The sequence below is a fragment of the Amblyraja radiata genome, chromosome 9 (assembly GCF_010909765.2).
Source record: "Amblyraja radiata isolate CabotCenter1 chromosome 9, sAmbRad1.1.pri, whole genome shotgun sequence".
In the NCBI taxonomy this organism is placed as follows: domain Eukaryota; kingdom Metazoa; phylum Chordata; class Chondrichthyes; order Rajiformes; family Rajidae; genus Amblyraja; species Amblyraja radiata.
Window position 1 is genome coordinate 20,734,708 of NC_045964.1, and position 24,701 is coordinate 20,759,408.

The 24,701-nt window shown below is 43.7% G+C and overlaps 1 protein-coding gene across 1 annotated transcript in view; it reads left to right on the forward strand.

Annotated features, from left to right (window-relative positions):
- LOC116976848 (deubiquitinase DESI2-like) overlaps nucleotides 1-24,701 on the forward strand; it is a 127,075-nt gene that overhangs the window by 85,387 nt on the left and 16,987 nt on the right. Inside the window, exons 2-3 of the mRNA XM_033026831.1 lie at nucleotides 17,738-17,810; nucleotides 19,375-19,468. Coding sequence (XP_032882722.1) covers nucleotides 17,738-17,810; nucleotides 19,375-19,468 — 167 coding nt within the window. The remainder of the gene's footprint in view (nucleotides 1-17,737; nucleotides 17,811-19,374; nucleotides 19,469-24,701) is intronic.

A 24,701-nucleotide genomic window follows, 5' to 3' on the forward strand; every position in this document is an offset into this window, starting at 1 on the left:
GTATACACGTTTCTCTGTGCCAGCAATACATTGCTTTTCTTACAATCCATCAACACCACTCACGTTTCCCATGTAACCAATGTACCAGTGAGGTTGCTGAGAGGTTGTTATGCAGGACCAAGACCCTCAGTATACAGTGCAACAGGGACCAAGACTCTGCTCCTTCCCCACAATGCATTTGCAGTAGCTGCAGTGAGATTCAATGGGTCCTCAGCCCATACTGCTGCGGTGTGGAGTGTGCCAGTCAGCTGCATTCACTTGCAGCCATCTCCTTACACTGGAAGTCCAGCAAGCACTATGCAGAACAAAGTATGTCTTTTTCGAGTTCCTGGAGGAACTCAGCGTGTCAGGCAGCATCTGTGGAGGGAATGAACAGGTGATGTTTCGGGTCGGCACTCTTCTTCAGACTCATTTTACCTCATTGATAATATGGTCTGGATGGGCCTGAACCAATTTACCGACAGTCACTCATCTTTTGCGATTATTATTTAGGCTCTCTATCTTATTGTTGCACAATGAATGGAAGGGCTTACATTTTCTGCATCAATTTATAATATACCAAAGGTTGTATGAAACTAACATTGTTTCATGGGAAAGAATGTGTTTCCTTCTTGATGTGATGTTGCCTGAGGGGAGATATTGAGCTTTGACCCATCCAGCTTGGAACAAGTACTGCAACATAAGTCAGCTAGACATGAAGCCATCCCGAATGTAAAATATAAATCTGGATTTCACAGTTTAGTCTATGCGAATTTTAGCTATTACTGCACACTGTTGACTTTTTAGTGTGAGTATTTGCAAATAATGATTTTAAATATTGAGCGTGTAGAAAGAAACTGCAGATGCTGGTTTACACCAAACATCGACACAGAGTAACTCAGCATCTCAGGCAGCATCTCTGGAAAAAAGGAATGGATGACGTCTGAAGAAGGGTCTCGACCCGAAACGTCACCCATTCCTTTTCTCCAGAGATGCTGAGTTACTCCAGCATTTTGTGTCTATTGTTTCTAGTGAAATATAGAGTTATCAATAGAACATCTTTTATTGAACACACTGAACATTAAGCCAACAGCAGTATCTGGTACAACAATGTATCAAAGACACACCAAGCTGGTACAATTAATTTTTAGTGGCTCATTTGTACATATAGAAAAAGGTGAACGCATAATTTGTAAACAAATAGTTTCATTAGCTTAGTTTTATTAGTCATGTGTACTGAGGTACAGTGGAAAGCTTTTGTTTAGTCAAAGTCAAGACAATACATGAATACAATCACGTCGTCCATAGTGCACAGACAAAGGATAAATGTGCAAGATTAAGTACGATAAAGTCCGATTGGAGATAGTTCAAATGTTTTCCATGATGTAGATGGGAGGTCTGGTCAGCACTTTAGTTGATGAGAAGAGGGAGAAGAAGGCCTCATAACAGCTGAAAGAAACCGTCCCAAAATTTGGAGGTATGTGTTTTCAAACTTCTGTACCTCTTGCCTGATGAGAGAGGGGAGAAGAGGGAATGACCGGGGTGAGACTGACCTTTGATTATGCTGGTGGTGAAGGTGTAAATACCTACATTTTAGCAAGGTGCTTCTTAGGCATGAGCCCACATAAGAAAATGTCTCATTCATATTTATTTAACCAAAGAAACAAAATCAAATTCATTTCCTTTAGGAAAAGCCCTTAATTTAATTTTGATCATTTATAATTTAATGGCATATCAGTGTCTGTGACCAATATCTCACTTTAGCAATTCTCCCTTGTAAAATTTAAATAAATAGATTTAATCTGTCTATTACAATGCACCCTTGTCCACTTGGAAACACAAGAGAACATAAAGAAGATATACGATGTGCTTGCCTTCATCGGTCGAGGCATTAAATATACAAGTCAGAAAATCATATTGTCGCTTTAAAAAACGTTGGTCAGGCCACATTTGGACTATTATAAGCAGTATTGATCACTGTGGTACAGGAAGGATGAGGAGGCATAGGGAGAGTGAAGAAAGGTTTATCAAAATGTTGCCTAGATTAGAGGGTACTAGCTATAAGAAGAGGTTGGACAAGCTTGGATACTTTCCTCTAGAACGTCAGAAGTTGAGAGGAGATCTACAAGAAATATGTGAAATTATAAGGGGCATAGATGAGAGACAATCAGAACCTCTTTCCCAGGATGGAAGTGTTAAACAGTGGAGAGTATAGGTGTAAGGTCAATTAGGAAAATTTAATGGAGCTAAATACAAAGTGCTGGAGGAACTCAGCAGGTCAGGCAGTATCTGTGGAGGGAATAGACATTATGAGGATGTTTCGGAACGAGATCCTTCTTCAGACTTCCAGGTCCAGATCCGAAATGTCGTCTGTCCATTCCCACCACAGATGCTGTCTGACTCTTTTAGTTCCTCCAGCATTTAATTTCTTGCTCAGGATTCCAGCATCTGCAATTTCTTGTGTCTCTCAAGTGTAAAGGAAATGTGCGGGGCATTGGTGGGGGAAGCAGATGCAAATGTGGCACCTCAGAGACTTTTAGATGGGCACTTGTATATGCAGAGAATGAAGCGGTGGGTATCAGTGTAAGAACGTAGGAATAGTGAAAGGTTTGGATAGAGTGGATGTGGAGAGGATGTTTCCACTAGTGGGAGAGTCTAGGACTAGAGGTCATAGCCTCAGAATTAAAGGATGTTCTTTTAGGAAGGAGATGAGGAGAAATGTCCTTAGTCAGAGGGTGGTGAATCTGTGGAATTCTTTGCCACAGAAGGCTGTGGAGGCCTCAGTGGATATTTTTAAGGTCGAGAAAGATATATTCTTGATTAGTACAAGTGTCAGAGGTTAAGGGGAGAAGACAGGAGAATGGGGTTAGGATGGAGTGATAGATCAGCCATGATTGAATGATGGAGTAGACCTGATGGGCCGAATGGCTTAATTCTACCACTTATGACCTTATGACCTAGTGTGAATCGGAGGAGTTTTGTTTTTGGCATCATGTTCAGCACAGACTATGTAAGGCAAAGGGCCTGATCCTGTGCTATATGTTGCACTGTTCTAGGCATACATACATGGGACCTTATACAGCCCGTGTAGATATCTAACATTCGTACCAGATTAAGAGACAATGAGGCTGTTATACAAACAATGGCCATGGATTTACGGGTTAAACAGGCTGCAATTCATTCAACTGCATGTGACTATGCTTGGAATACTATGTTTGGCCATGCTCCCAGCCCAGCCCGTGTATAATCAGCCCTGCTAGGCATGTTTATGTTGCTTCTCTCAGATATATGCCAGTGATATCACAAGAGACAGATAAAATCCCTGTGAAATATTGTTCCGTGGACTTTTATTCACCACTAAAGTGATTATATTGAGTCAGTCAATTTGCAGTATTCTCCTTCTAGGAGTATAACATCTAGCAGGCTGAACAAACTAGAAATAATTTATTGTGAGCTGAGCTGGTTAGAGAACTGGTGCCTGAGCCTGGAGAGGTGGAGCAGGGCGTTCCATCTGTGAACAGTAATATTTCTCCCCCCCCCCCCGCTTCCCCTCCTGTTACATTCCTCCCTCTGGCTTCACAATTCACAGCTCTTCAGCCCTGTCTCACACCTTCTGCTTTTATATCTGTCCTTTGTTCCAAAAACATGACTGTCAAAAATTCAATGATTCAATGATACTTTATTGTCAAGTGTAACTAGGTGCAGTGAAATGATTTGTTTTGCATAATCACACAGCAGACCTCACCTAAGCAGTGCACAAGAATCGCCACATTTCTGGTGCCGATAAAGTTACCAAAGTTCACCGAGCCCCGTTTGTCAGCTCCCCTCTTCCAGACTTTTTCTGCCCCCCTTCATACGTTCATAAGTCATAGGAGCAGAAATAAGCCACAAAATCCTCGCGGACCAGTGATCACCCCGATTCAGTCTGATTCAGACAGTCTTAGAGAAGTTGGGTCAGAAAACATCAAAGACACAGATGAGGGTTTTTGTGGCAGTGCAGATTTTACCAATGGGGCAGGGTTGGGGGGGGGGGGGGGGGTGGAATGGACATTTAAGGTTTGGCAATATGGGGCAAGATTTGATTTTGTAAGTAAAAACATCTGCATATGCTAGAAATCAGAAATAATGATGGAAACACTCAGCAAATCAGGCAGCATGCGTAGAATTGGAAATAGAGCTATTACTCTAATGGGCCTGTCCCACTTAGGTGATTTTTCAGCGGACTTCCGACGACTGGCTAGCACAGTGTACGGTAACTCCTGTAAAAGAGGGGAGAAGGGGGGAGGGGGGGGAGAGGTGGGGAGAAGGGGGGGGAGGGGGTAAAGGGGGGAGAAGGAGTGAAGACAACATTTCAGAAGCCGGACAACTTTTAATAAGCCAGAGATACACAACTGTGAAGTTCGGCTGACATTTAGCATTACCAGTCGGCTATCCTTGGTTCTGAAAACTCCTGCTTAAGTTTTTTTCCTCAATGAGCCATTGGAAATGCCCGGTCAGCTAAGGCGATTAACTAAAACTACTTACTACTACCTTGACTACCCATAACTACATGGCGACCCCACTACAACTGCATATACGACTACAGGATTATTGATTTTCTCCATGGCGATCAATTTTTGGTCGCAGAAAAATTTTCAACATGTTGAAAAATTTGCGGGGACCATACTGAGGCCGTGACTAGTTCCTAGAATGCGGGAACTCCTCGCAACCATGAAGGAGACTCATCAGCGACCATGTGGCGACCATGTGGCGAGCGCAGAGTCTCCTGCACTCGTCTAAAAAGTCACCTAAGTGGGACAGGCGCATAAGGCAGACATTTCCAGCATTTTCTGTTTTTATTTAAGATCTGGCCTTTTTGCCTGCGAACAATGAGATATTTGTGAATTGTTGCGACGGGAAGCTGCAGCAGCCAAGTTTTCCTTTCTGCAGAAGATTATGATATCAGTTGCTATAATTACCTTCAAACCAAGATAAACTGCACTGAATAACCATAAATTAGAATGTACAACAGAGAAACTGATTGCATTTTTTTTCTTCATTATTTTACAATGAGATAAAACATAAGACCGTGAAAACAATGAATAAAATAAATCTGCATTGCAAATACGCTGAGTACGTACCAACTCTCAGATGTGCTAAATCACTTGCTTCGATTTTGCCTGAATGCAAAGTTGCTTTTATCTTCATTGCCTAGTAATTAAAAGAAACCGTGATGGGTTGAAAATGTAACAGTGAGTGAGTTTGAGATTAATTCACCAATAAAATCACCGACATGGAAAACCCATATAGAAATTCGAGTCGATAAATACTCTGGACTTTACTCCCAGCTCCCTAAGGCAATGAAGCAAGCTCTGGCAAACCCTGATGCATTACTAAGTGTGCCACCCCATACAACTTAGTTTCCTTCCAATTGCAGTTTAAACAAAGCTGGGAACAACCACTGCAACATACTGCATCTGTCTCAAAGCCATATCACTCCATTTCTGCCCAAAAATCTATTTGTCACTCTGAAATCCGTCATCGGCCTGGTCATTGTTGTGCAGCGACTGCATGTTCAGCTCCACTCCACTGAAGTCAAAGGAGCTGAATCTTGAAAGTTGAGTAAAACGCATGGCCACAGCGATACTGTGCATTTAGCACTACTGATTGTAAATTAAATTCCTGGCAATACTCCCATAACTTAGTCGTAGACATATAGAGTCATACAACATGGAAACTGGCCCTTCTGCCCAACTTGTCCACACCATCCAAAATGCCCCATCTACACTAGTCCACCTGCCTGCATTTGGCCCTTTAAACCTATTCTATCCATGTACCTGTCCAAATATATTTTAAATGTTGTGATAGTACCTGCCTCAACTATCTCCTCCAGCAGCTCATTCCATATATCCACAACCCTTTGTGTAAAAAAAGTTGTCCCTCAGGCACTTGTTTAATGTTTCCCCCTTCACCTTAAACCTATGTCCTCAGCTTCTTGATTCCTCTACTCTGGGTAAAAGACATTTACCGTAGAATATCCTCTACCGATCTTATACACCTCTATAAGATCACTCCTTATCCTTCTGCGCTCCAAGGAATAAAGTCCTGGACTACTCAACCTCTCCCTATAGCTCGAGTCCTGGCAACATCCTTGTAAATCTTCTCTGCACCCTTTCCAGCTTAACACCATCTTTCCTATAACAGGGTGACTGAAACTGAACACAATACTCTAAATGTAGAAACAAGGAACTGCAGATGCTGGTTTATTCCAAAGACAGACTCCAAGTGCTGGAGTAATTCAGCGGGTCAGGGAGCTTCTCTGGAGAAAAAGGATCGGTGGGGTGCCGACCCAAAAACGTCACGCATCCCTTCTCTGCAGTGATACTCTCTGACCCACTGATTTACTCCAGCACTATGAGTCTATCTTGTACAATACTCTAAAAGTGGCCTCACCAATGTCCTGTACAACTGTAACATGACAAATTCTACACTATTGACTGTCAATGAAATTTCAAGCAGTACTCCCATAACTTCCATCCCCTCCTACTGATCTACAAACTCTCTGAGTCTATGTTAATATTGATGAAATCTGCAATCCAGTTTGCTAACTCCCTTGAAGATATCAAGCACCTCATTCAGATTTTCATTGGCCTTTTTTTCCCAGTGTCAACATCATTATTTCCCCTAATGTTCTTCCTAGCTCAGGCACCCCATGCTATTCATCAACTAATTACCATTTCCCCAGCTGTGTGCTACTTTCCTCAAGCCATGTGTTTAAAGAACATATTTAATTTTTCACTTTCCATCAAGAATTATCTTTCCCAAGGGCATTTAGGTATCTCTTTACCTTAGTTTTGTTTAGAGATACAGCGTGGAAATAGGCCCTTCGGTCCACCGAGTCCAGATCGACCAGTGAACCCTGTACACTAGCACTATCCTACACACTAGGGACAATTTACAATATACAGAAGCCAATTGACCTACAAACCTGTACATCTTTGGAGTATGGGAGGAAACTGGAGCACCCGGGGAAAACCCATACATTCACGGGGAGAACGTACAAACTCCGTACAGACAGCAGCCGGAGTCAGGATGGAACCTGGGTCTCTGGCATGATAAAGCATCTATCCAGATGTGGCCATTTGTGTCATGACATCCAAGGCGACTCCCAACAGTGCAATAGCATCAATCACATTCTCCTGCTCTTCAATTCCTTGTATTCTCCCTCACCAGCCCAAAAACTCCCCTTTGACTCTTCTGGAACTGTACAGTAGCCAATCTTCTTAGGCCCCCTTCGGTCATGGCTGCCATGGGTGTCTCCAGGGTTGGAGGACACCAGTGTGTGACTTTGTTTAACATGGGGAGGCAGGTGCACAGACAGCCACCTCATGGTCCTTGACACATCTGGGTCAGAATCCAGTGACATGGAGTCCAAGACGACAGGAGACCCTTTTCTGCTGCAGCCTTCTTCCGCCTTCCCAGCCGTTGTGACGCTCCACTAAGGTTAGCCATCATCCTCCGCCTGTTGCAGCGTTGAGGTCTTGGTTGGATTGCTCTTTGTCAGTCCTCCCCCTCAACCTTACTGCCATGGGCGGCCTTACCAGGAGCATAGCTCCAGACGGCATCGCTCTCAGGATCTCAGGACCACACAAGCTTCTCCACCACGACAAGGTGACAATCCACGGAGAAGTAGCCAATCACCTCCTCAAAAAACAATCAAACAATGGACAAAGCCATGCTGACTGTCCTAATTAACCCATTCTCTTCTAAATGCAAGTAACTCCTATCCTGAGGAATCCTCTTCACTTGTTTCTCAACTGATTGTCACTACTTCCCTTCTTAAACAACGAAACAACATTGCCCACTCTAAGCCATCTGGGACCTTTCCTGTCGCTAGAGAAGGTACTCGGATCTTCGTCAATGCTCCTGCAATTTCCTCTCTTGCCTCTCAATAACCTGGGATCATCCCATCAAACCCTAATAATGTAATAATCTGTTTTACTATTTAGCACGCACCTCCAAAGTCAAGACTTATTTTTATTTTTGGGCAGTTTACAACCCAGCGGTATGAGTAATGGTTTCCCTAATTTCAAGTAACCCTTCCAACCCTTCCATTCCCTCTCTCTCCGTCCCTCCCCCACCCAAATCATCCTGCTAGTTTCACTGTTCGTATTTCTTTGTTATCACCTCCTCCACAACCAACAATGGACCATTGTGGGTTTTTTGACCATCGGTGCCGGCTCTAATTTGTTCTGTACCTTTCCATACCTCCAGTTTTCCTCTCCCCTGACTCAGTCTGAGGAAGGGTCTCGACCTGGAATGTCACCTATTCCTTTTCTCCTGAGAAGCTTCCTGACCCACTGAGTCACTCCACCATTTTGTGTCTATCTTTAGTTAAAAAATATGGAGTTGTAATTAGTGTTCCCAAATTGCCCTTCAACTGAAACACTAGCAGAGGCAAAAAAGCCCACGAAACGATTGGGCTGGGAACAAAATAAGTCATGAATTTTGAGGGGTTCCAGTGGGAGCCCTGAACGTTCCTGAGCTTGGCTGTTGTGCTTCTTGGACCTTAAGGACAGGAAAGTAAAAATAGACCTCGTCCGTCTATCTATTTGGGATCATGTTCTTTTCACCTTGTGGTAAATACAATATGGCCTTTCCTCTGAGCACCAGTTAATATTCCAAATACCTGTATTATCATTATCTTTATCACGGACCTCACCCCAGTTTAGCTGCATGCTCTGAAGGGCAGATTAAAATTAGAGCCATCATACCTGAAATGGGATAGAGTAAATTATCTGCATGGTGTCGCAGCGGTAGAGTTGCTGCCTTACAGCGCTTACAACACCAGAGACCTGCGTGGGTTTTCTCCGAGATCTTCGATCTCCTCCCACACTCCAAAGGTGTACAGGTTTGTAGGTTAATTGGCTTGGTATTAATGTAAGTTATCCCTAGCGTGTGTAGGATAGTGTTAATGTGCGGGGATCGCTGGTCGGCGTGGACTCGATGGGCCGAAGAGCCTGTTTCCACGCCTGTATCTCTAAAACTAAAACTAAAACTAAAATCTAGCTAATTCTAATGGCATACCTACTTAGTTTCTTCCAACCTCTTTTGCCAAGGATGGAAAAACGAAATACTGGAGGGCACAGCTTCAAGGCACGAGGGGCAAGATTTAAAGGAAATGTGCGGGGTAGGTTTTTTACACAGAGGGTGACGAGTGCCTGGAACACGCTGCCATGCATGGTGGTTAAAGCAGATACATTCATGGTATTTGAAAGGCTTGTGGATAGGCATATGGATATGCAGGGAATGGAGGGATATGGGCTATGTGCAGGTAGATAAGTGATGGGCTTGGCATCATGTTCGGCACATATATTGCAGGCCGAAGAGCCTATTCTGGTGTTGATCTATGTTCTGTGTTCTAACCTCCTTCTTTGGGCAAAATCAAATTAATCACAGTGATTGAATTCAGCACAGAAGATGATTCCAGTCTATAAAAGGCCCTGTGCTAAGATGAAGTCTTTGGCTGAAAACTAACAGTATTACTGTACCATTTGTTTAGTGGTCACATTGGGAATTTGAGCAGATAGTGTGGCAGCTGGGATTACTTTCAAAATTTAAATTAAGTTATTTCGGCACGCTGCTGTGTCTGGGATTAGCACTCATTCGCAAGTCAATCAAAGAGCATTTCTTTGAACAAAATCATCGAGGTATAAAGGCCAAATTAATGGAACTTTAAAGCTGATTTGATTGGGACTGAGATAAACACTGTACTGCCAGACCATTGAGATCATTGCAACAAAGCTTTAACTTCAAAGCATTTTTTTAAGAAGCTTTTCAACTTCTGAGGGCTGGCAGAAGCTCTTTGGAGTATTGACGGATAGGATGGAGTAGAGTGGTAGAGAAATGATATGGATAAACACTTAATCACGCCAGCTCCATTAGTTATATCTGGATATAGGCCAATTGTTAACAATATTCCCTAAGTTCTGAATAACTTGGTTTAGTTTAGTTAGTTTAATTTATTATTATTATTGTGGAGGAAGGAACTGCAGATGCTGGTCTATAGCGAAGATCGGCACAAAATGCTGGAGTAACTCAGTGGGTAAATTATTTTTCTCAAGAGGTGCTGCCTGACCTGCTGAGTTATTCCAGTATTTTGTGTCTGTCTTATTATTATTATTATTATTATTATTATTATTATTATTATTATTATTAATATTATTATTATTATTATTATTATTATTATTATTATTATTATTATTATTATTGTCAGGCACAGTGAAAAGCTTTATGTTGCATGCTATCCAAAGAAAGACAATACATGATTACACTCGAACCGGCCAGGGTGTGTAGATAAAGGATAATGCGTAAGAAATATTGCTGTTGAAATAAAGAATTAAAAGAGTGGAGCAATTGTCATGTATGATTGCAGATCCTCTCTGGGACCAGCACAGAAAAAGTTGACTGGCTCTGGTACTATAAGTTCATGTTCATAGGTCATAGGAGCAGAAGTAGGCCATTTGGCCCATCAAGTCCATTCTGCCATCAATTATGGCTGATCTCTTTTCCCTTTTAACCTCATTCTCCTGCCTTCTCCCCATATTCCGTGATACCCGTACTAATCAAGAACCTGTTATTCTCTGCCTTAAAGATATCGATTGTCTTGGCCTCCACAGCCGTCTGTGGCAATGAATTCCACACAATCGCCACCATCTGACTAAATAAATTCCGCCTGGACTCCTTTATAAACATATCTTGAAGAACACCACACCATTTTTTGGAAGATATTTGACTCCGATGCACCGGCAATTCAATTTGACCACCATACAGGGTGCTAATGTACACTTTGTTTGACAGACTGCTGCGCAGGCAACTCAGGAGCCTTTGTGGCTTTGAATCAAACTCGATCCAGGGAGAGCCTATGCTTCAGGCATGTAGAACAGTCCAGAGCAAACCCAGGGCTGGAGCCAGGCGTCGGGAGATGGGGGGAGGAGGGGTAATCAAGGACTGGACATGGAGTTGGGAAAATGTTGGATCCCATTGTGAGCATCAGCGGGGAGGAGCGGTCAGATTGGGCCATTGCTTCATTCGCGATGTGGGAGGGCAGGGGTTGGTGTACATTAAAGATGAAGGATTTGCGATGTAAGATCAGTACACCTGTGACAATGTTGATCTGTTACGAGAGTTTAAAACAGGACCAGTCTGAAGAAGGGTCCCGACCCGAAATGTAACCTATTTATGTTCTCCATGAAAGCTGCATGACTCGCTGAGTTACTCCAGCACTTTGTGTCTTTTTTTGTAAACCAGCAATCCATAAAGTTTGAACGAATGAGAGGCGATTTCCTTGCAGGAGAGATGCGGGAATAATGTTTCCACACTGGAGAGTGTGTGCAGTCGAAGACTCAGAATAACAGTTCAGCCATTCATGAATAAGATAAGAAGCCATTTTTGTACCCAGAGCGTGGCGAATCCTTAGAATTGTGTATCCAAGATGGGTGTATAAGCTCATTTGCTGAGTGTATGGAAGACAGAGATTGATACATGTTTGGACATTTGGGTAATCATGGAGTACAGGGATAGTGCAGGAACTTGGTGCTGAGGTCAGTGCTCTGACTTGATCTCTTTGAATGACGGAGCAAGTGTGAGGGGCGGAATGGCCTCCTCCAGCTTCTATTGTGTGTGCAGTTATAATCCTTCTGAGTTGGACTGTAGATGCTGGTTCACACTGAAGATAGACACAAAATTCTGGAGTAACTCTGGAGTAACTCAGGCAGCATCTCTGCATAGAATGAATAGATGACGTTTCGGGTCAAGACGCTTCTTCAGAATGGGTCCCTAGTCTGGGTCTCCAGTCTGAAGAAGGGTCTTGACCCGAAACCTGCTGAGTTACTCCAGCAGTGTCTATAATCCTTCTGAGTCGGTCACTGGTGCCAGTCTGGGATCTTCTCAGGAAGGTTCCCTGTCGACCACGTGTACTGAGGTAGAGTGAAAATGTTTTTTTTGTTGCGTGCTGTCTAGTCAATGAAAAGACTATACATGATTACAATCATTACTGTGTGCAGATACATGATAAAGAGTATATTATTTAGTGTGAGGTAAAGTTCAATTAAAGATAGTTCAAAGGTCTCTAATGTGTTGGATGGGAGGTCAGGACCACACTCTATCTGATGACAGGATGATTCAGTTGCCTGATAACAGCTGAGAAGAAACTGAATCTGGAGGCATGCATTTTCAAACTTCTGTACCTCTTGCCTGATGGAAGAGGGGAGAAGAGGGAGTGACTGGAATGAGACTGGTCCTTGGTTATGCTGGTGGTCTTGCCGAGGCAGTGTGAAGTGTAGATGGAGTCCACGAAAGGGAGGTTGGTTTCCTTGGGATGTGGGAGAAAACTGGTAGAAACTCACATAGCTACAGGAAGAATGAGCATATTCCACACAGATTAGTTAGATTTTAATCCGATCCATTCTACATTTTATTCCCTAAGTATTTAATTGTTCCAACAGTCCTGACACCCTTGACAAAGACATGAGTTATACCCGCTAAACTCTCATTGCCCAAGAATCAGTAAATTATCAATGATGTTTGAGAAGGTGTTGATTAATACCAAAGTCTATTGCATCAAAACGATATTTGAATTCAGAGGCGATGTGAATGGTTAAGATTCAAGAGAAGATGGGCATAGATGGACACTAGGGATTTCAGTCAGAGTAGAGGAAGAGGAAAGTCACACTTCCATGATGGGGCTGGATATAATCCTTCAGTTTCTCTTAACCAGTGGGTTATGCTTTAGTGACTCTGGGCTCCCATTGTTTCCCTCCTTTCTGCCCAACTTTGAATCTGTCCATTTGGACTATTAAACATAAATATCCAGAGATCAGAATGGCACACATCTAGAGTTGGTGGTTTCAACTTCAAAAGTCATGTATTGTCTTTCCACTGACTGATTAGTATGCAACAAAAGCTTTTCACTGCACTGCAGGACATGGGACAATAAACTAAACTCAACTAAACTCTCAAAAAAGTATATATTTTATTTACCTCGTGTCTCCCTTGGTTTTCTGGGGTGTAATATTTTTAAAACTTAGTCTAAAATAAACAAAAATTTCAAGCTCATGACAATTAAATTTTATTTATTTTTTTCGAACTTCTCTAGCTGCAGATTTCTTGATTGCAGCAACATAGGCACCCAATCAGTTTTGAATCTTGTAGAAACAAGAAATTTGAGATGCTGCTTTATACCAAAGATAGGCACAAAGTGCTGGAATAACAGCGGGTTAGGCAGCATCTCTGGAGAAAAAAGATGGGTGAAGTTTCAGGTCGGGACCCTTCTTCAGACTAGCTCGGCTCCCGACGCAAAACATCACCCATCTTTTTTCTCCAGAGATGCTGCCTAATACACTGAGTTACTCCTGCACTTTCTGATCATCTTCAGTTTCAAATCTTCCCTGGGATTCATCGACCCGCTTATATCGTCGAAGCTGGACACAAAAAGCTGGAGTAAATCAGCGGGACAGGCAGCATCTCTGGAGAGAAGGAATGGGTGATGTTTTGGGTCAAGACCCTTCTTCAGACTGGTTAGGGGTAAGGGAAAGGAGGGATATAGGCGATGATGTAAAGAGATAAAGAACAATGAATGAAAGATATGCAAAAAAGTAACAATGATAAAGGACAAATAGTTGAAGCAGCAGATTCCTAAGCTTGCTGACGTTTCGACCACAAATTTCAGAGAACTGCAGCTTGATTTGCACGACAGATTTGCTGAAATGCTAATACAGCTGGCAGCAAATCTGCTGAGAAATGGCGAAGTGTTGATGACACATTAACTTGGTGCACTTTTATCACTCTGACTCATTGCAATGCCTTTGTCATTTTAATTTGGTGAGCTGCGGCCCTGATGGTCACATCCGTCGCAATGAGGTTTCTGGTGCAATGGACAGTTTTTGGCTCCAGGCTAGGCTGGAATATGCTTATTTTTTGCCGTTTGTGCAATACTGACAGCCGTTGGAAGTATTGAAGGGAAGCAGGCTAGGATTCCCCTGCATGTGCCTCATTAACCTGATGCGAGAACTGTTAACTTGGAGCTCAGCACTGCCACAGATACGGAAATTGAACATGTAGCTCAAAGGTTAAAGGACCCACCCACATCCAAAGTGACACCAAGCGCAGACTGGGCGATCGTTTCAATGAACACTTATGCTCAATCCGCCTTGGGCTACACGATCTTCCAGTTGCCAAACATTTCAACTCCCCTTCCCATTCCTATACTGACCTATCTGTCCTGGGCCTTGATCAACAATGTCATTATACTGATTCCTCCTAGCTGGGATAAAGTTGCATGGAGAGGTGCAGGCAACCTCTCCTATCTTGTTCACTTCCTCCTCAGTCTCACTTTTTGTCTCAACGCTTCCCCACCACTATCTCCCTCTCCCTCTCCCTCTCCCTCTCCCTCCCACAACCTTCCTTTGTCATTTTCCCTCTCCCCATATCTCTCTCCCTCCTTTGCTTTGTCCCTCTCTTTCTCTATTCTTTCTCTCAATCTTTCTTCTCCCTCTTCCCTTCTTTTCTCATTCTCTCTCTAATTACCCCCCCCCCGTCTCTCTCTCTCTCTCTCTCTCTCTCTCTCTCTCTCTCTCTCTCTCTCTCTCTCTCATCTCTCTCCTCTCTCTCGATCTCTCATCTCTCTCACTCTCCTCTCTCTCTCTCCTCTCTCTCCCTCTCTCTCTCTCTCTCTCTCTCTCTCTCTCTCTCTCTCTCTCTCTCTCTCTCTCTCTGTCTGTCTGTCTGTCTCCCTCTATCTCTCTCTTTCTTTCTTCTCCTCTCCTTCTCCTTCTCCCTCACACTCTCCCTCTTCCTCTTCCTCTTCCTTTTCCTCCCTCTCCCTCTCCCTCTCCCTCTCCCTCTCCCTCCCTCTTCCTCTCCCTCTCCCTCTCCCTCTCCTCTCCTCCCCTCTCCCTCTCCCTTCCCTCTCCCTCTCCCTCGCCTCTCCTTCTCCTCTCCCTACTCCCTCTCCTCTTCCCTCTCCCCTCTCCCTCTCCCTCTCCCTCTCCATCTCCCTCTCCCTCTCCTCTCCCTCTCCCTCTCCCTCTCCCTCTCCCTCTCCCTCTCCCTCCTCCCCTCTCCTCTGCCTCTGCCTCTGCCTCTCCCTCTCCCTCTCCCTCTCCCTCTCCCTCTCCCTCTCCCTCTCCCTCTCCCCCTCCCCCCCCCCTCCCTCTCCCTCTCCCCCTCCCTCTCCCCCTCCCTCTCTCTTTCCTCCCTCCCTCCCAGACTTGCTTTATCTTCACCTTCTCTCCCATCCCCACCTCTCATTTTACCATTTTACCTCTCTCTCACTCCTTCTCTTGTAACTCTAATGTGCCTCAATAAAACATCCAAACACAAATAAGATGATTTCCCTGGAGTAACATTGGCAGCCAGTTCTGAATCAGAGCAGTTTACTACTGTGGTCCACAGCCAGGCTCACATCAGGCAGGACGGCGAGCAGCCAGCAAACATTTTCATCCTGGATTTTATTTGAACTCAGCAGCCAGTGATAAAAGGCAACTCTGAATCCCATCAAAATACTGATAGCTATTTGTTATTTTCCTTTGAGTGGTGTCTCCAATCCATATTGCAGAGATTTAAAAAAAAATCTCATCTGTGTCCATCAAAGTATTAGTGCCAGAATCCAAAATAGCTTTCTTCTCACTTTAGGTAGAATGATGTGATTAGCACAACAAATCCTGGAGAATGGATTAGAAAAATACATCTTCGAATGACTTCTGAATTAGATCAGCCAAACTCTCATAGCTCAATAAGTTACCATTTGAAATTTAAGGTATCCACCTAATGTTTAATTTACTTTTCTGCTTCATTTGCGAATTTCTAAATTAATTCAGGCCTCTTGTTGGTGATCAAAATAAAAGAAAAAGCTCTAAGCCTTCCTGAAACATTGCGCTAATATTGTGGCCCAATCATACTATCTTGGCGTAGAAGGAATGGGTGATGTTTTGGGTCAAGACCATTCTTCAGACTAAGGGAAAGGAGGGATATAGGCAATGATGTAATGAGATAAAGAACAATGAATGAAAGATATGCAAAAAAGTAACAATGATAAAGGACAAATAGTTGAAGCAGCAGATTCCTAAGCTTGCTGACGTTTCGACCACAAATTTCAGAGAACTGCAGCTTGATTTGCACGACAGATTTGCTGAAATGCTGGACAGACGGCATCTCTGGAGAGAAGACTCACATCTCATTCAAAGCATCACGTATACTTCCAATCTACAGCCACCCAGAACCGCTTCTGAACAGGCATAAAGGCAGACATTAATTATCTCACCATGATTCATGACGCCCAATTATAATGGGATTTTTTATTTTATAATCCTATTGATTATAATCATCACAATCTGTTATTAGGTATAAGTGCTGCTGAGGAAAAAAAACATGTCCAAGACAATGTAGCTTCATTAGACGCGGACTAAAGTGGTTAATCCAGATGATTTACTTCCATTTGTTTTCCATTAGGACGCATTTTTTTTGGTTCACAGCCTAAAATTACCTCAACTTAAAGTCGGCTAAGATATGCTCACACAATGCCAAGATATCCAACGCATGAGGGCAATTGATGGCAGAGTTGCTTAATCTGTACAATATTGTCATTGTAAAGTGAATATAGAGAACTGAAGTGGGTGCAGAGGAGATTTGCAAGGATAGTGTCAGAGGTTATGTGGATCAGGAAAGGATGATCATATTGGCTCCCTTTTCTCTTAAGAAAGGAAGGTTGAGGGCTGATATAATTATTTTTAAGACGATAGGAGGTTTTGATAGATTACATGCACAGAGAATATTTTTACGCAAAGAATAGTTAGAATGTAAAACACTTTTCCACAGTGAGTAGTCAATGCATAATGTATGGATAGATTTGAGAGGAGGTTGCGAGGAAGGAGAGAATAGAGGGTTACAGTGATAGATTTAGTTATACGAGAAATACTAGCGGCTTGAATAGCACATAAATACTCGCATGAACTGTTAGGTTATTTCTGCTCTGTGCATCCCATGAAGTCGTTTGTGATATTTTCTCAGTGAAGTAATGCTTGTTCATCAGAGTGAAGGAAATGCCCCGGGCTCTGATTTGATAACATACTTAACATGGGGATTGAATTCTGCAGTCACTGACAGAGTGTCAATGCGCTTCACTTGGATGCAGGTCCAGGTGTGTGTCACAGTTTAGTAAATAAGATCTACAGTATATAGGCAGAAAATGGAGAATATTTAAACACAGTGTAATCAGAACTTATGGCTGAAATTGCAAGAATTCACCCCAGTAAAACCAGGCTACAGCTACAGAAAAAGCAATGATTGGGAAAACTAATGTAAAAATCACATACATGAAATCAACCCCAGTTACATATGTGTTTAAGAAGGAACTGCAGGTGCTGGAAAATCAAAGGTAGACTAAAATACTGGAGAAACTCAGCGGCAGCATCTATGGAGCGAAGGAAATAGGCGACGTTTCAGACTGATCAGTCTAAAGAAGGTCCTGACCCAAAATGTCACCTCTCCATGTTCTCCAAAGATGCTGCCTGACCCACTGAATTAACCTGCACTTTGAGGGGTTTTTTTTACAGCAGCATCTGCTGTTCCTTGTTTCTACAAAAAAAAGCCGTTGTATTTGAAAGTGACAAGCAAAGCAATTATGTGTTTAATGCCTTGTTAGTAGTATCTAGATGCTGCATAGCTAGGCTTCCTGAACAGCTCATTAATATACCATTTACCATTTGTGTTTCCTTTGCAGTATTGGATTAATGAGTACACATCCACACTTGGAATAGGAGTTTTTCATTCTGGTATTGAGGTGTATGGACGAGGTAAGCAATGGGATGTTGTATTGTATGCCTCATGCACCTGCACCTCATTTCTTCACCGTCCAGTCTCAGGTTAACGTTTAATAAACCTCAGACAGTAATAAATAGTCAAACATCAATAGGTCACCTTTGTCATTTATAGTATTTAAATTAGCTTTGGATCTTTTCACCTCACGCCTCTTACAGCGTTGGGTTCAAAACAAGTTGGAAATGTAGTTTAGAAAAAAGAGTTACTGGACGAACTCTGCAGGTCAGGCAGCATCTGTGGAAGGAAATGCACTGTCGACGATTCAGGATGAGACACGTCTTCTAGACTGAAGAAGCAGAGGGGATGTAGCCAGTATAAAGAGGTGGGGTAAGAGCCAGCAAACAAAAGGTAGAAACAAGGAACTGCAGATGCTGGTTTACCAAGGAAAGACACAAAGTGCTGTAGTAACTCAGCAGGTCAGGCAGCATCTCCAGAAAACATGGATAGGTGACTTTTTTGGGGTTAGGGGACCTTCGACCAGAAACACCGCGCCTCAATTTTCTCCAGATAGCTTGCCTTGCTCACTGAGTTACTCCAGCATTTTGTGTCTTTCCTAAGTGATAGGTAGACATGGGCGAGGAGGGGTTGATAAACCTCAGGTTGGGGAGGGAATGGTGAGGAATAAGAACAGAGGCTCGGACATGATTGATGGAGAACAAAAAGCTGCAGGTTCTGGAATCTAACAGGAAAAGAAGGTGAAGAGTGGAACTAAGTTAAGGAGGCAGATGGGAGGAACCGAGGGAGGGGAAGGGTGAGGAAGAGGGAGCAAGTGGATCCAGTGGGATGAGTATGTGGGTGATGGGCAGATGGAATAGGGGTGTGGGTGGGAGAGGAGGCAAAGTCTAAAATGTAACAATCTAAAAGATATGCATAGTCTATGTGCATTCATGCCATAATTGGACTTTAGACTTTAGATACAGTGCAGAAACAGGCCCTTTGGCCCACTGAGTCTGTGCCAACACTAGCACTATCCGGCACATTAGGGACAATTTACAATTTTACCAAAGCCAATTAACCCACAAACCTGTATGTCTTTGGAGTGTGGGAGGAAACCAGAGCACCCAGAGAAAACCCACACGGTCACAGGGAGAACGTACAAACTCCGTACAGACAGCACACATAATCAGATTGAGCCCAGGCAACTGGCACTGTAAAGTAGTCTGACAACTCTACCACTGCACCCCTGTGCTGCTCTATAAAGTTAAAGATGCACACACATACCCCTTTGTACCCCCAACATTTAATTTGTCATCCATATCCTTGAAGGTCACTAAGGTCGATATGTCCACTCTCAAACTATGACACTGATAAATCCCTACTCCTCCTCATGTATGTTGTCTATGGAATATTTGTATAGCTATCTCGCAAACACCATCCACTCCTTTGTTTTTTCATTGCATTAGTAGGATGTTTCAGAAGCAGAGCCAAACACACAGCCTCCACCACATTGTGCATTCAGTGCATGTATGGGGAGGGATTACATTCCTGTGAGTTGCTGAACCTTGCTCGAGTCACCTTTTCTCTGCTCTCTTTTGTCAGAGTACGCCTATGGTGGCCACCCCTACTCTTTCAGTGGAATATTCGAGATCACACCTGGAAATGCTGCTGAGTTGGGGGAAACATTTAAATTCAAGTAAGGATTTATTATTGAAGGAAACACAATGGAGTTTGTGCACATCTGAGGCTCCTATGTAGTAAGTGGCAAAGGACAAAATAAATAGCAGGAGGAACTGAAGAAGGGTCTCGACCCGAAACGGCACCCATTCCTTCTCTCCAGAAATGCTGCTTGAGTTACTCCAGCATTTTGTGTCTACCTTCGATTCAAACCAGCATCTGCAGTTCTTTCCTACACAGGAACTAGTTTAGTTTAGTTTAGAGATACAGCACGGAAAAGGGCCCTTCGGTCCATGGAGTCCGCACCGACCAGCAATCCCCGCACATTAACACTATCCTATACACACTAGGGACAATTTACACTTATACCAAGCCAATTAACCTACAAACCTGTACGTCTATGGAGAGTGGGAGGAAACTGGAGATCCCGGAGAAAACCCACGCTGGTCACGGGGAGAACGTACAAACTCCGTACAGACAGCACCCATAGTCGGGATTGAATCCGGGTCTCTGGCACTGCAAGCGCTGTGGCAGCAACTCTACCGCTCCCAGTTCTAACATCCATAGTGAATTGGAGGACATAATGGTAACCTCCGCATGATGAATTCTTTTAGTTTAGCGATACAAATAAGGAACAGGCCCTTCAACCCATCGGGTCCATCAATCATCCGTTCAGCTCTATGTTTTCCCACTTTCTCATCCACTCCCTGCTCACTGGGGACATTTGACAGAGGGCCAATTGACCTACAAACCCGCACATCTTTGGGATGGAGAAAGAAACCAAAGCACCCGAGAAAACCCACATGGCAACCAGGGAGAACGAGCAAACTCCACACTGACTGCACTGGAGGAAAGGATTGAACCTTGGCCTCTGGTGCAGTGAGGCAGAAGCTCTATTAGCTGCCCTCCTGTGCCATCCCTTAAGAAGAATTTCACAATATCATTTTTGTCAATGAGTATTTCAATCCATTTCAATCCATTTTAGACCTTTGTTGTAAAGGAAGCGTTGAGTGTGGATGTAGTCACATTGTTAAACCAGTGACATTGGTAACATATGTCAAACTTCTGGAGGAACTCAGCGAGTATCTGTCGAGGGAAATGGACAGATGATGTTTTGGGTTGTCATTCTCCTTCAGAAGGAAGCTCCGTTACAACAATTCCTTCTTTTAACTGCAGCATATAAAGCTGTGTACATGCAAAGCTTCTGGGAGAGGCTGCTTGTGGTTAAGTTATGTTAATTGCACTACGAGAGTCATACACTGTGGAAACCGTGAAAGCTCTTCTGCCCAACTCGTCAATGCCAACCAAGATGCTCATCTAAGCGAGTCTCATTTGCCCACGTTTGGCCTATATCCCTCTAATGCTTTCCTATTACAGCAATAATCATATGGCCTTGAAGTTCTAACTTTAGATTAGTTGTTTTTGGTGTGTGACCTGTTTGTGGGAAGGGGATTGATTACAATTCTGATTTATATTGCATGGTTTGGTTACAATCCAGCATTTTTGAGGTCAAATGGCAACATCAGTAGCACGGTTCGCCTGCCATTTTGATATGACAATTTCATCTGCTGCATCATGAAGCAGAAATGCAGTACGCTGGTTGAGACAGAGCAAAGGGACTTCCATTCACCCGAGCATCCAGTTTAGTTTAGTTTATTGTAACGTGTACCGAGGTACCGTGAAAAGCTTTTTGTTGTGTGCTATCCAGTCAGCAGAAGGACTATATATGATTACAATCGATCTGTCCACAGTGTACATACAGAATAAAAGGAATATGTATAGTGCATATAACATATAATGTAAAGTCTGATTAAAGATAGTCCGAGGATCTCTAATGAGGTAGATGCAGCTCAGTACCACACTCTAGTTGTTGATAGGATGGTTTGGTTGCATGATGACAGCTGGGATGAAACTGTCCATGAATCTGGCGGTATGTGTTTTCACACTTCTGTACCTCTTGCCTTGATGGGAGAGGGGAGAAGAGGGAATGGCCAGGGTGCAACTCGTCCCTGATTATGCTGGTGGCCTTGCCGCGGCAGCGTGAGGTGTAAATGGTCAAATGGCAGGGAGGTTAGTTAGTGTGATGGTCTGGTCTACGTCCACAATTTGAGCTGTTCCCAAACCATGCTACGATGCATCCCGATAAAATGTCCGGGTTGAAACAGCGATCAGATGGTAATATATGAAAGCTGCCTCATGACTGGGTGCCAATGCTCTTTACTCTGGTGTACATATAAACGAAACAAGATTATAGGTCAGCGTTTAACAATCAATAAACCCATTCAAGTGTCTTTTAATAAAATGGCGGAATCCTGCAGAAACATTCCCCATTCTGAACATGATTGTCTTGATTATTTATGTGTTGTTCAAATAGAAACATTTACAGGTTACCAGAATTAACTTTAATGTGTGCAGATAATAATTGACATGAATGCAAATGTAATTTCCAAACCAAATTTAGCTGAAGGTATTGCTCAGCGGAACTCCTCATATACTGTCTATAATAAAGTTCCATTCACTGCCGGCTGCTCTTTATTTACAATGGCTGTTAGTTTTTTTCATTCCCCGGGTGCTGGCCTCATATTTACACTTGGTTATTCAGGAGCATGCAGCACATAACTGCTGCGCCATTAGAGCCCCTAATAATCATGCTCAAACAAAAATGAACTTTATAAAGATTTGCAAAATCAATATTGGAGATCTTGCAAAGTAAACCTGCCATTGGAATTTACAGTAAAAAGCCACAATTTTACAGTGGACCTATGACTCGTTTAACTTACTTCCCCTCATCATCACCTTAATCAAATCTGTTCTGTTTCTCTTCGCACAAAGAAAACAGTCTCAAACTCTCCTGTCAATCCAATATCTGTCAATTCACAATTCTCTCTCTACTGCATTTACATCCTTCCTATAATGTGACAATCAGAATTGAACACTATACTTCACTTGGGACTGGACCACTGTTCTATAAATATTCAACCGAATCTTGAATATAGAACCAAGGAACTGCAGGTGCTGGTTTAAAAGGACACCGAGTGCTGGAGTAATTCAACAGGTCAGGCAACATCTCTGGAGTGATGTTTCAGGTCACCAGAAATAGAGATTGTAATCTTTAGACATTAGTAATACAGCGTGGAAACAGGCACTTCGGCCCACCGAGTCTGCAATGACAAATGAATACACCAACACTATCCTACACAATAGGGAATATTTACAATGTAACCAATGCCAATTAACCTAAAAACCTTTAAGAAGGAACTGCAGATGCTGGAAAATCAAAGATTACATAAATGCTGGAGAAACTCAGTGGGTGCAGCAGCATCTATGGAGCAAAAGAAATAGGCAACGTTTCGGGGCGAAACCCTTCTTCAGACTGATGTGAGGGTGGAGGGGGGGCGGGAAGAAGAAAGGAAGAGGAGGAGCCAGAGGGCTGAGGGAGAGCTGAGAAGGGGAGGAGATAGTTGGGACTATCTGAAATTAGAGAAGTCAATGTTCATACCGCTGGGGTACAAACTGCCCAAGCGAAATATGAGGTGCTGCTCCTCCAATTTCTGGTGGTCCTCACTCTGGCCATGGAGGAGACCCAGGACAGAAAGGTCGGATTCGGAATGGGAGGGGAGTTGAAGTGCTGAGCCACCGGGAAGATCAGGTTGGTTATTGCGAACCGAGTGAAGGTGTTCGGCGAAGCGATCGCCAAGCCTACGCTTGGTCTCACTGATGTAGAGAAGCTGACATCTAGAACAGCGGATGCAACAGATGAGGTTGGAGGAGGTGCAGGTGAATCTCTGCCGCACCTGGAAAGACTGCTTGGGTCCTTGAATGGAGTCAAGGGGGGAGGTGAAGCGACAAGTGTAGCATTTCCTGCGGTTGCAAGGGAAATTGCCAGGGGAGGGGGTGGTTTGGGTGTGAAGGGACGAATTGACCAGGGAGTTACGGAGGGAGCGGTCTCTGCGGAAAGCAGACGGAGGAGCAGATGGGAAGATGTGGCTGGTGGTGGGGTCACGTTGGAGGTGGCAAAAATGATGGAGGATTATTTGTTGTACATGATGGCTGGTGGAGTGGAAGTTGAGGACTAGGGGGACTCTGCCCTTGTTATGAGTGGGGGGATGGGGAGAGAGAGCAGTGTTGCGGGGTATGGAATAAACCCTGGTGAGAGCCTCATCTATGGTAGGAGAGGGGAACCCCTGTTCCCTGAAGAATTAGGACATCTCCGATGCCCTGGCGTGGAACACCTCATCATGGGAGCAGATGCGGCGTAGACGGAGGAATTGGGATGAAGTCCTTACAGGAAGCAGGGTAGGAAAAAGTGTAGTCCAGATAGCCATGGGAGTCAGTAGGTTTATAGTGGATGTCGGTCAGAAGTCTATCACCTGCGATGGAGATAGTGAGGTCAAGAAATGGTAGGGAAGTGTCGGAAATGGTCCAGGTGTGTTTGAGTGCCGGATGGAAGTTAGTGGTGAAATGGATGATCAGTGAGTTGTGTGTGGGTGCAGGAGGTAGCACCAATGCAGTCGTCGATGTAGCGGAGGTAGAGGTCATGGATGGGGCCCTGGTATGTCACGAACAAGGATTGTTCGACGTACCCTACAAAGAGGCAGGCATAGCTAGGGCCCATCCGCGTGCCCATAACTAAGCCTTGTATTTGGAGCTCTCCCTCAGCCCTCTGGCTCCTCCTCTTCCTTTCTTCTTCCCGCCCCCCACCCTCACATCAGTCTGAAGAAGGGTTTCGGCCTGAAACGTTGCCTATTTCCTTCGCTCCATAGATGCTGCTGCACCCGCTGAGTTTCTCCAGCATTTTTGTCTATCTAACCTAAAAACCTGCTCGTCTTTGTAGTGTGGGGGGAAGCAGAAGGACCCGTAGAAAACCCACAGTCACAGGGAGACGTACAAACTCCATATAGACAGCACCCATAGCCACGATTGTACCTGCGTGTCGGGCGCTGTAAGGCAGCAACTCTACCGCTATGCCACCATGCCGCCCTTGCATACTATTTTCACTGAATGGGTAACACGCAAGCCAAAGCTTTTCACTGTACCTCAGTACACATGGCAATAATAAACTAAACTAAACTAAATGAAACCAGAAAATCTTTTCATACACACCCAACTTCTCAAATATACAAATTAAAAGTTGTGTTTTTTTGGTGAAGGGCTGCATGGTTAAAAATTAACACATTACTGATTACCAGAATCGTCTCTTAAAACTACTAAAAAATTCAAAATGTTGTGTGGCAAATACAGAAATTGTGCTG